Source organism: Polyodon spathula, chromosome 10 (assembly GCF_017654505.1).
Source record: "Polyodon spathula isolate WHYD16114869_AA chromosome 10, ASM1765450v1, whole genome shotgun sequence".
NCBI classification, from domain to species: Eukaryota; Metazoa; Chordata; class Actinopteri; order Acipenseriformes; family Polyodontidae; genus Polyodon; species Polyodon spathula.
In genome coordinates this window covers 32,914,815-32,927,444 of record NC_054543.1, presented here as the reverse complement: position 1 = coordinate 32,927,444, position 12,630 = coordinate 32,914,815, and the positions used below count along the sequence as shown (strand labels likewise).

General features: G+C 36.8%; 1 protein-coding gene across 1 annotated transcript in view; it reads left to right on the top strand.

The window, feature by feature from the left end:
- The window catches only part of LOC121322139 (partitioning defective 3 homolog B-like), a 230,041-nt gene that overhangs the window by 17,881 nt on the left and 199,530 nt on the right, over nucleotides 1-12,630 (top strand). The window contains exon 2 of the mRNA XM_041261680.1: nucleotides 3,890-3,991. Coding sequence (XP_041117614.1) covers nucleotides 3,890-3,991 — 102 coding nt within the window. The remainder of the gene's footprint in view (nucleotides 1-3,889; nucleotides 3,992-12,630) is intronic.

Here is a 12,630-nt window from a genome sequence, read left to right as displayed (position 1 = left end):
TGTGCTGGGGAGATCTCTGAGCACAGTAAACAGAGCGGTCTGTCTTATTAGGTCCAGAATTGCTGTTACTCTGTATTATGTCTAGATAGCCACAGTTATCTAACTGAGGATAAGATCTTAAATCCTCCAGGCTTAGAGGCAAGTGAACAGAACACTGATTGACTACCTGTTCTTATAATTCCCATAAGAACAGCGTATAGTTTGTGTTTGTGGTGGTTATTACATTTCAACATAACATCAGTTGTATATTCTAGTGGTGCGTAGACACAATTGATATCCCTGTAGCAACACCCTTCCCCATTCAATTCCAGTCTAATCATGTGGCAACATAATCGCTCATCTCTGCAAGCCCCATCTCTCTCTCTTGCTACAGTATATAGTGGTACGATTGATACCACAGAATTGAATGCCATATTGTGACATGAGTCCCAGTAATTCTAATTTTCTAGACAGGCTCAAAGTCTATTAAAGACTGATGATAAACATAAGTCATTACATAAGCAATGGAACTTAGAACCACTCTGAAAAGACATTGAGAATTACGTTTATCATTTAATTATAATATTTTTATATCGCTGTTTGCTAAATGATTGCTAGCATACAATTGTAGAAATCATATTTAAAGCCACTTGTTCTTTTACTGCAGTGTAGCAGAGCCAGGAAAACTACCAACCACTTTAGCATAGAGTTAGTTAGACATTTGTCCTGTAAACAAAGTATTGTATCTGGTCTTGTAAATTACAAGTATTTTCGACAAGGTGAGGAAGAATGATCCCAAGCATGGCCTCTTGGGCCAGGGTTTAGTGTACAATATGTTGGCGTAGGTGCAATACACTGAGTTTGACTTGGTAACTGATAAACTGTACTAATCTTCAAGAGACCTGTGTCAGGCAACTCTATTAACATCTGATTATCACCATGCTCATTATGTTGTCCCCATCCTTCTTCTGTGAACGTGCAAATGACATGACAGGTGAGAAACCGCATGCACATTATGGGTAGGTTAATTGGAAGGTGTTGATTTTTAATACTGTTCTCTCTACTGGTTTAAAGCTGCAGTGTCCCACTCATGTTTTTGTACTAAATATGATTCCTGGTTTCCTTACTTATTTTGCCTTTTTGTGCCATCTGCTTCATTACAAACCACCAAATCTTGTTGAATATCAGTTTTTTTTAGTTTTTTTTTTTAATATTATTTATTTAAACAAATAGATATACTAGTATATACCTAGAGATAATTTTGCTGATTCAGCCAATGTTACATCTACAGTATCTCTATACTGTATGACAGGCAACTACAACTGAACAGCAGCATCTAAAATCAGGGCAAAGCATCTTAACGCTATATGAAGAACTTGGCACTATCCTCTGGAAAGAGTCCTCGACAGGAAGCAGAACTTGTGATCTATAGTGTTGTTTTTAAAAACATAGGCCTCCTAAACAATCAAACAGTGACAGTATTGATAGTGCTTCTTGGCGGTATGACAATATATTTTAAAGCCTTGACTATGTCACACCTTTTAGTATCAGAGAATCTTAAGTTGCTGTACAGGTACTTTTTGGTTCTTTAGAAGAATCTAAAGAATGTGACTGGATCGGTTGTTCTGTTTTTCCCGTCAGAGATTGTTTTTGTTTTGTTTTTGTTTCCAATGCCATCCGATCTATTTGGTTTAAGTTCGCATGGGTTACTGGATACATTCCTTACATGCAGTAACTTAAGTCACAGCAGCACCCAATTATTTGATATGAAGGAGGCAGTGTGATCCAGAGGTTAAAGTGCAGGGCTTGTAATCAAAAGGTCCCTGGTTCAAATCTCACCTGTGCCACTGACTGACTCACTGTGTGACCCTGAGCAAGTCACTTAACCTCCTTGTGCTCTATCCTGCAGATGAGATGTTAAATCAATGTCATATTGTAAGTGATATAATGCACAGTTCACAGCCTACCTCTGTAAAGCATTTTGCGATCGTGGTCCATTATGTACTATATAAAAACAGATTTATTATTATTATTATTATTATTATTATTATTATTTATTTATTTTTTTTTCAGTTTTATTACTGTACAAAGAGTTGAGAGGTGGCCCAGAGAGGTTAAAGTTACATAAATTATATAATTTCGTGAACCATACTTTGTTGTGCATGTTTTGCAAGCCATATTATGCTTGCAACAACAACAACAACAAAGGAAAATGCAAAACCTATGTAGCAAAATTCCAACACTACAGGTGGAAATGATTTAATTGTTTATTCAGCCTTTAATACATCATAATTGCACATCTGGAGATCTGGGTTTGAATCCAGCTCAAGTCACAGTTCAATTAGATTGTCTTAAACTCGGCATTGAAAATGTAGTACTGCAACTGGCTTTAGGCACAGAGAGAGGCTGAGGATTAGATGTGCATGAACTGCTCTCTCGCTCCCTATGAGGGTTGCTTCTTTAGGGCAGGCTTGAGGAATGCCTGTGGGGGTAATCTGAGGGAGGCTCAAATCGCCACTGCTGTTGATTCCCTTGGTGAATAGAAAGGACACTCCCAAAGGCTGATAATCCCTTGTCTTGCATTAAAATACCAAAATTCTTCACAAAAACTGAATTGTGTTAAATATCATTGTCTGTTGTAAGGGTCATGATATTTTTCTTCTGTTAACTTAAAACAAAAAAAAAAAAAAACTTAAACAAATGCTCTTGGCCAGCAGGCAAATTAATAAGGTTTTCTGGCAGAATCTGGCATTCCTTCTTTAGAACATGGTTTTCCTTTTATGTGAGCCCTTGGCACATAACATAGCCCCTTAAGTTGTAAAGTTCATCAGCAGTGAACAGCTTCTCTGTGAACAGTCATGGAACAAATGGAGCCCTATGTTTTTCGGTCTGTGTTAATTGTACTGGATCCCCAGGCAGTGAAAAACGTTAAACATTCTAACCACATCTAAAGCTGCTTGTGTTCTGCTTTTATTCTGTCCACATTCTGCTTTAACAATCTGATTTTTGTGATTAGCCCGACTTTTTACTTGTTGTTCAGCAGTGGGGGACAGTGTAGTAAATTCCTATTTTGCCCATTGGTTACTACAACGGTATTATTAAGCAAGGTTAGTTTAAAACTTTATCTTGTATTGGCTACTTTCCAGTGAACCAGAAGAAAAAAAGTCAGAAGGAAACAGAATAATGCCTATTCAGTACAGTGATATGATGGTAACGTGATTATTACCTTAAGGATTTCTACTGGGTGTGGTGGAAACTTTTAGGAATTAAAGCAACAGTAGGCACGCCATTTTGTGCAGGAGAACAGAACCATGTGACAAGTCAAGTAAACAACTGCCTCAGTTCGTTGTTAGTAGTTAGTTGTGGATATAAGGTTTTATCAGAAATCCAATCCTGCAAGATTTAAGGTTGTTGGAAATTGAGTGAAGCATAAGTACTACCTTGTTTATAGTTACCAGTGCCATACCGTCCTCATACAGGATGACAGGAAACTGTGAAACAGGCAGTAGGCGATGTAAACATTATTTTTATCTACGCTGATTTTAGATTAGTGAACCATTCCAAATTTAGTCCACTTGAGCAAGCTGAAGTGGGTCTCGGCTGACTTTAATGAGGTCTTAATTGGATAATGTTTGCCTAGAAACAGGTAGAGAGTTTCTTGATGTTTTTTGTAGTGTCATTGATGTGCTCCTTGTCAATCACATTGTTTTAAATAATTATACTGTTGGTTAGTCTGGAAGACAGTAAAGTTAGTTATCTTTTATTTTTTGTTATATGTTTTAATAAGCGCTCAATGAATAAAGGTATTCCAAAATCGGTTGGGATTTCAGTAACTGTTATAGAAAACACTAGTATACCATTGAATAATTCCTCCCCAAGTAAATTATATATATTTTTTTATTCCATACAGGATGGCAGTTACTCAGTAAAGATTCATCACATTGAATACATAGATGGAGGAATACTGGATCCAGATGATGTTTTGGCAGATCTTGTGGATGACAAGGATAAGGTAAGGAGGATATTGCTGCATTACAGTATGTCTCACAGATTACGTGTGGAAACAGCAGTTTATGTGAAATGCTGTGTCTACACTTAAAATGTTTGAGCCGTCAATTGAAATGGTTCTTTAACATACTTGACTAGTCTGCACATGGAAGCACATACTGTAATGTATGTCTTCATTGTTTTAATACGATCCAACCAAATCACTCTGTCTCAAACTAAGGGCACAACACCCAGACTGCATGTAAGGGGGCACAACTATATTTTTTCCACAGACAGCAGTCCGGGTTATTCCGTTTATACTGCACTGTACAGTTCACAATATGTATTTGTTATGCCATAGCTCTAAATTAACAGTGACACTTGAGTTGTTGTCCAGGAGAGGCTGGTCATTAGACACAGATAAAGGTGAAACGGTTATCTCAATAGCCTGTATCCTGATGTTTTCCAAGGGCATTTTATTACATGTAACTCAACCCTTTCCTAATAGGAGCAGGATTTCCCCCTTTTGTAGCTATTCATTTTTTTTGTTTTGCAAAAATAGTGTTTCACAATCCTACTGTAAATTATTTGCTAAGCACACAGTTAATAAATCTGCTTTCACTGGAAGACTTAGCCAATGGTTTGCATGTCAACACTTAACAAATGTGTGATACAGTACAGGTGAGGAACAGAAGTGGACAATTTTAAGAATACAGTACAGCATACAGTTTGTAGGATAATGTCTGCTACTGGTGCTGAGACTAACATGTTCAAATGTTCTTTCAAAATGTACAAATTTAAACGAATAATCAAGTATTCTATATTCTGAAGTTGCTGGTAAACAAAAGTGTAATTCACATTATAGTAAAAAAGAAATCTGGAGTTAAATAAACTTGGTACCCTAACTTAACTAATGTATTTCTAAGAAGCAGGAGAGACTCACTCTTCTCTACAGGATCATGTAGGCAATTCATATCAGAAATCATGTTTTCAGTGTTCTCCTTTGCGTTGTTTTTATTATGATGCAGTCATTTCTACATTCTGTAAAGAGTAATGTTGAAAAAAGAATAAACAACATCAATTGTCAGGGCTAAATGAAAGAACGAAGAAACAAAACCACAAAGAAACTAAGCTCTGGAGAAAAGTTTTGGCTTCTGCCTTCATCCATGTTCTACTATAAGACATTGTAATATAAATGAGTGTTTGGGTTATGGGTTGAATAGATGGATTGAAAAGACCAAATGCAGGATTTGTTGATCCTTGGTTTCAGAATGGAAACATTCTGTGGATTCTACTGCTGTGTCTGGGTATAATAGTACAGTACACATTGCTTGCTGTGTTATAAAAATGGGTACAGGCTTTTATACATGGGATATTTTAAATAAAAAGGTAGAAATAAAAGCATGAGGAATAAAATAGAATGGATTCTGCTTTCATGTTGCCTCGAATTCAGGAAATCCTTTAGCTGCTTGGGGGGGGGGGGGGGGGGGGGGGGGGGGGGGGGGGGGGGGGGGCTCTTTAAGACACATTTAGAATTTACATAGTATTTTACAGCTCAATAGGGCTGCTCTGCCTGCTTCACAAACAAATCCCCATTTGCTAATTATCTAGTATAATAGCACGACTGAAGTTTGACAGGGCTGTTATGTTTTTACCTCTTGGTTTTAAAAGGGTACTATTGTTTTACAAACATACGGTAATATATTCTCTAGATCTTCTCATCTTTTCAAGTCAAACAATAAATATGAATATACCATTATTTAACCCAATGATTTAATCTACATATTAATAGAAACATAAAAGAAACCCTGTATTGTAGTCTCCTAATACGCATTAAAGTAGTAAAATAGATTTGGAAATGCACTCATTCCAGCTTTGTTTTGTGAATGTGGCTGAGGCAGTGTGAACTACTTTAAGCCTCTCCTCTAGAACAGGAGTTCTCAACCTTTTTGCTTATGAGTCCCCCCCCCCCTCCATATACCTTTTGCACAAAAGAAATGCACTCATGTCTAATAGATTTAATAAAATATTTTAAACATACATATCTAACAAAATCATAGAAATAAAAATACAGATCAAAGAATCCTGATCAGTATGAAACATGACACACTGTCAAAATGAAAACATTACAAAGTTAGTATCGGGTATGACCTCACTGAGCATTAGTACAATCTTGGCAGCGTTGATGCATAGACCCAATAAGCCTCTGGATAGATTGCTGTGGGCACTCTTCCTGTGCAGCTATAGCTGGCAAAGGTTGGTAGTCGCTGTTGTCTTCTGTGGATAGCACTGGCGATTTGGTCTCACAGAAGTTCTATTGGACTCAGGTTAGGAGAAAAAGCTGGCCACGGCATGACCTCGACATTGTTTTCTTGAAGTTGTGCAATTGTAATCCTAGCACTGAGTCGGCTTGCATTGCCCTGCTGGAAAATCGACACTTCCGGATTGTCTTGCAAGAACAGAAAAACTGTTGCCTTACAGACTTTGTCAATGTATTACTGAGCAGTAAGGTTGCCCTCAATCTGCACCAAAGGCATTCTTGTGTTTTTTTTTTCATGCACACGGCGAGCTACAGTCATTCTGCTGATGCCAGGAAGAAATAACCTGCGCATTTCTCGTGCTGCAGCCACTGCAGTCTGAAAAGATTGTGCAGATGGATCAGTCGGATATGATGGTCCTGGGCCGTTGTGGTGACCTTCTGCCTTCCATACGTTCTGTATTTTGAAATGAACCGATAGTACTTAAGTTACAAGAAACTTTAATCCAGTCATTGAAAAGTGAGTTAAATACTTGTCTTTTAGTTTTTTTAAATATGTAATTTATTTTTTATCCCAAAGACTGCAGTATGTACCCAGCTGTTTATATGACATTTAAACAACAGGGCTTATTTAAAGCGTACATATTTAATATGTAAATTAGTCGTGTGTGCACTAAACGCCCTGTCACAGCACATCAGTCTGGTGTTAGCGATTAAACGTTGATTACAAGACAAAAAATTGCAACATAGATTGGCAACAGGTACTAAATAAAATGTGGTGTTGGCTTTTTGCAAATTTTTCTCACGTACCCCAGTTTGAAACCATATTACCAACAGATACAGTTTAGTAGTAGTGGTATTTAAATGCCATTGTCCTGGCTGGTAAATTCTTACCTTCCAGCTGCCCTTTTATCTTGACAATTTTCATATCAAAAATAGCATTTTTTTTTTGACATTATTCATTTTTAGCCCCCAAGTAAATATTTTGGACAGTTTTCAAACAATTTTTGCTTTATTTTTATAGCACATGTTGATATGATAAACGCTCTGCTTCAGGTACTGTATTTAATTTTTTTCAACGTCAAACAATGGTCTGTGTTTCACTGAAAATAAAATGTCAAATATACAACATGTATTTCATTGGTTTTGTGGATTTGCTATATTTTAACATATTTTAATACTGCAAATTAGTGATATGGTTTTGAAAATGCTACTTGCCAAAACCGTGACTGCATGTGAACTGTATTGCATAATAATTTCCTTTATTCCGATTTTAGTGGTGTTTTCTCAATGCAAGATGTATAGTGCTGTGTAAAGTCGCATACTTGATTTATTATTTGACCATTCTTCTTTACAAAACTGTTAAAGCTGTCAAATTCCTTGGGGAGTGTTGATGGACAGCAATCTTCAAGTCATGCCACAAATTTTTGATTGGATTTAGGTCAGGGCTGTGACTGGGCCACTTAAGGACACTTACCTTTTTGTTCCTTGGCCACTCCAGTGGAGCTTTGGCTGTGTGCTTTAGGTCATTGTCATGCTGAAAGCTTTCCTGCGGAGGGCAGTAGGTTTTCCTCAAGGACTTCTCTGTACTTTGCTCCATTCATTTTCCCTTCTGTCCTGACAAGTGCCCCAGTCCCTGCCGATGAGAAACATCCCCATAACATGATGCTGCCACCACTATGCTTCACAGTAGGGATGGTGTTCTTTGGGTGATGCGCTGTGTTGGGTTTGTGCCAAACATAATGCTTTGCATTTAGGCCAAAAAATTCCATTTTAGTTTCGTCAGACAACAAAACTTTTTTGCCACATGGCAACAGAATCTCCTGAGTGTTTTTTTTGCATACTTCAAACGGGATTCAAGGTGGGCTTTCTTGAGTAATGGCTTCTTTCTTGCCACCCTACCATACAGGCCATATTTGTGCTTGGGATACTGTTGCCACGTGCACATTTTGATCCGTCTTGGGCATGAAAGCCTGTAGCTCTTGCAAAGTTGCCATTGGCCTCTTGATAGCCTCTCTGATCAGTCTCCTTCCTGCTCGGTCATCCAGTTTGGAGGGACGGACTGATCTAGGCAGGGTCTTGGTGGTGCCATACACCTTCCGTACATATTTTTTTATACCCATCCCCTGATCTGTGCCTTTCAATAACTGTCCTGGAGTTCTTTTGAAAGCGCCTTGGTGCTCATGATTGAGTCTTTTCTTTGAAATGCACTACCCAGCAGAGGGAACCTACAGGAAATACTGAATCTTTCTTTTTATCCTGAAATCATGTGAATCACTACAATTTAACACAGGTGGAGGCCACTTAACTTGGTGCATGATTTTGAAGGCAATTGGTTACATCTGAGCTAATTTAGGATTGCTATTACAAGGGGGGTGGACACTTATCCAACCAAGCTATTTCAGTTTTTATTTTTAATGAATTATCTACAAAACATCTAGAATTTTTTTTCACTTGGAAGTTGGGGGTAGGTTGTGTAGATAAATTAAAAAAATAAACAAAGAAAAAAAACTTTTAATCTATTTTAATTCCAAGCTATTAGGCAAAAAGGTGAAAATTTTGAAAGGGGGTGTAGACTTTCTTTAGGCACTTTCATCCTGGCTTGGTACTTTGTTTTTATCAATGTCATGGCTGAAAATCCAGTTTTGCATAAGTAGGTTGTTCTGAATGGGACTAGCACTTTCAGTGCTGCAGAATAAGCGGCATTGTACTGAACTTGGTTCTGAGGGAGCTGTCTGTTGAAATATCAGTGAGCTCTTCTAACAGCTTTGATGGGACAGAGGGTGGCAGTTTAGCTTCTATATTCTCACTAATAGCCCACAGGTGTGTATCGGCTTGTTCTGTCGTGAGTTCAGGAAAAGTAAGTATTACATTTATTGAGTAGACCAGACAGGTGCGCAGCCAGCTGCGGTGGGACTACATCAAAGTTAATGTTTCTTTCCTGAATGAAAAGAAAATGAATGTTGCTTGTTGTTATATATTTCATCCTTGGGAATTAAATGCCTCTGTAATTTGGAGGGTTTCAAACATTCACTGGACACCTCAACTGCGGCTGAGGTGTATCTCCACTTCCAGTACAAAAATTCAAGTAGCTATCTTCATATTTCCTTCATTTTGCAGGGTTAATAACTGCTTTATGTTTTTTACTCACAACGCCACCTCCTCTTTGTTCTTCAGCCCTTACGGTTGAACTTGTTAAAGGAAGTTCTGTATCATCATTCTGTGGGTTTTGTTGTTTTGAAGCTGATAGTCTAATAAATAATGTATCCATATCTGGTATTTATTGTGCGTGTTTCCAACGATTTTTCCGCTGCTTTGTAATCTGTCGTGCTCCTGCTGAAATAGCTCTATTACACCATACCCGAGAACGCGTTCCGTAACCAGAGAACGCATTCATTTCTGCGCATGCTTATGACGTGCTTTCAACGTGTCATAAGCATGCAGGGAAAATAACACATTCTATTTTTGGATACCTCCTTATACCCCCCGACTGAGAACCCCTGCTCTAGAAGACATCTACCATCCATCACATGCAGATCATTATTAATAGGGAAAGTAAAATGGGAAATAAACTAAAAACAAGAAAGCTCCTTTTTTTGTGGTGTTTTTCCACATGCCACTTACAACACAGCAAGTCAGCTTGCTTCTGTGTAAAACCTTACTTCCAGAGAAAGACTTAACTATGTATTGTGCACTCTGCTGCCCTCTAGGGTTGTAAATTGATCAAAACACTTTGTCGAGCACTATATTCTGCAATTTTGAATATTGACTTGGGATACTGTTTTAATTCTGGAAACCTGTTTTTTTTTATCTTTTGGTTTTGCTAAATTGCATTGCCTTTTGCGTTTTACTCAGTTCTGTGCATGGATAACATTCAGATTTCATTTTGCTGTCGGGTCGTTTTTACGTCGTTTTTACATACCGCTGCAATACTCTTTAGTTTTGGCATGTTTTACCTTCAGAATCATATTGTTCTGAGTTAAAATACCACTTCTGGTTAAAAAATTGTACTGTACCAACAAAACCAATACAGTACATCTAAATGGAAGCCTACTTATTTTAAAACACGGTCCTTTCAGATATTAATTTTTGATATTGTATCTTTTTGTATTCCCTGAAAAATGGACAAGGGTTGGAACGGGCCAAAATGAAATAATCAGATATGCGTCACACATGTTTAACCGTCACCTGAGGTCAAAATTTTATAGGGTTGGATATGTGAGTGCTGACTATACTTGTAAAAATAAAATAAAATCTACTGTGCAAACATGACTTGGATTATAATAGACAGCTTTTCTTCGGTGTATATCAAATGACCTTACTGTGTAATCAAATACATTATATGATCATTGTGTATATATTATATATATATATATATATATATATATATATATATATATATATATATATATATATATATAGACACACACACACACCTGGATATTTTTAAATCCTATCAGATTTATTTTGGGATGACTCGGTTCCTGTTTGAAAAACTGAGGTTTTTATAGGAAATTCAACATTATCTCCCATCACTGTTAAGTTACTTATTCATAGTGTGTAATGACTTGCTGCATACTGTACATCAGTATATATAGAAAAAATAGAAACCTTACTGGTAGACTACTAGTGTTTAGATGTGTTTTTTATGTACTGTATCTAAATAGTTTTACAATAAGGGTTATGTTAAATACAGTATAGTGTTAAATAATTATATCAGGCTATACATAATGGTGACGTTCACAATTGAGTTTTGGAAGGCACTCATTGTGAAACTCCCTCCCCAATGATTTCTGTGACTTGGACTTCCTTCCAAAAGTTTTTTTTTTCCCTCATAAATAATATGTGTCATGAATGCCACTTCATATTGTATTGCATTATGTTGAAACAGTTGACTGGAATTTGTATTGAAGTGCTTTCTCTAGCTGCAAAACATGTGGACAACTGAAGTTCTTTTTTTACAACAGTAAGTGACAGAGTGAGAATACGTGGTTACAGTTTCCCCTTGTATGGTTTGGAATGTTCTCTGGATTATATATTAGTTACGTGATCCTTTATTTTGGCATTCAGCTGATTAATACCACAGTGGAATTGCTCTTTTACCATATGTATCTCTTCACTCTCCATTACATATATGCCTGTATATTCGCACTAAACTTGCTTGAAGATGATGCATTTAAAATGTTGTTTTGGTGAAGTACCAATGTGGCTGTCTCCAGAAGCTATTTTAATTCTAATACAGTACATTTGGACATTTACTGACCTAATACAAGAAGTGCTTTGGAAAAAAAGAAAAAAATACAAAGCCACATTCTGTCCTCCTAATGGATGTTATACCAATATTCCAAATATACTTATAAACACTAAAGTCATTATAAGTGGCCTTTTTCATTTAAATCGACCGTAAAGTTGATATTTAGCAGTCATAGTTAATGTTTAATTACCATTATATAATTTTTTATTTTGGATAAAGTTCAATAAACCCACACAAATTGGAATCAATAATTTATGTTGTTATTGCTTCCAGCATCACTCCTCATCACTAATAAAAGATACTTCTACAGTAGTAGTTTTTTTTTTTTTTAGTCCCAGTTTTGTCCCATTGTTGTTAATGGGAAAGTTAGGCTTGCATACTTGCCGGGGTCTAAAGCCCTGGAATGTGTTAAACGTGTGCTGCAAGAAAGAATAGGTGCTTGAAAGCATATGCTGCAGGATTAAGCAGCCTGGCGGTTTTACAGCTGGAACCGGAGGGGGAATCAAAAGTACCAGTATTAAATTACAAATGCAATATCGTGAAGGCTGCAGGGAGGGCAGAAAGCGGTTTGGATAGACTTTGTTATGTTAGGTATGATTTGAGCGCCTACAATGCCTTGAACTGCGATTTTAAAGTATTTGTATGCAGTTGCAATATTTAAATAAACTGTTAAGTTATGTATTGCCCTTATCTCCTTTTTTTTTTTTTTTTTTTTTTCCCCTGCCAGTCACCTTGGAGGTATTTTTTAATTTCCCTAATATACTGAAATAACAAAGCAAACAAAACACTCTCCCTGGATTTAAGTTTTTGAGGAAACAATGGCCACAGTACTGTAAGGGTTCATGGTGTTCTAAAGGAAACCACTATGTAATTCAATATGTTTCCCCACCCTGCAGTAAAGGCCACGTGCTGTGCATTCACATAGGTTGGTATAATTCTATTCAGAGTTCCAGAGTCAGATTATTATATTTCATATTAGATATTGGCACAGTACTATACTTTAATGTTTAACTGAAAATGTTCAGTTTTATGAGGGTCTTTCATAGTTTTTTTTTTTTTTTTTTTTATAGTATAGTTTAATTTATTGTAGCTTCACTTATTGTTAACTGCTGTAGTCGAAAATCAAATTAAAAACATTAAACAATGCAGCCGG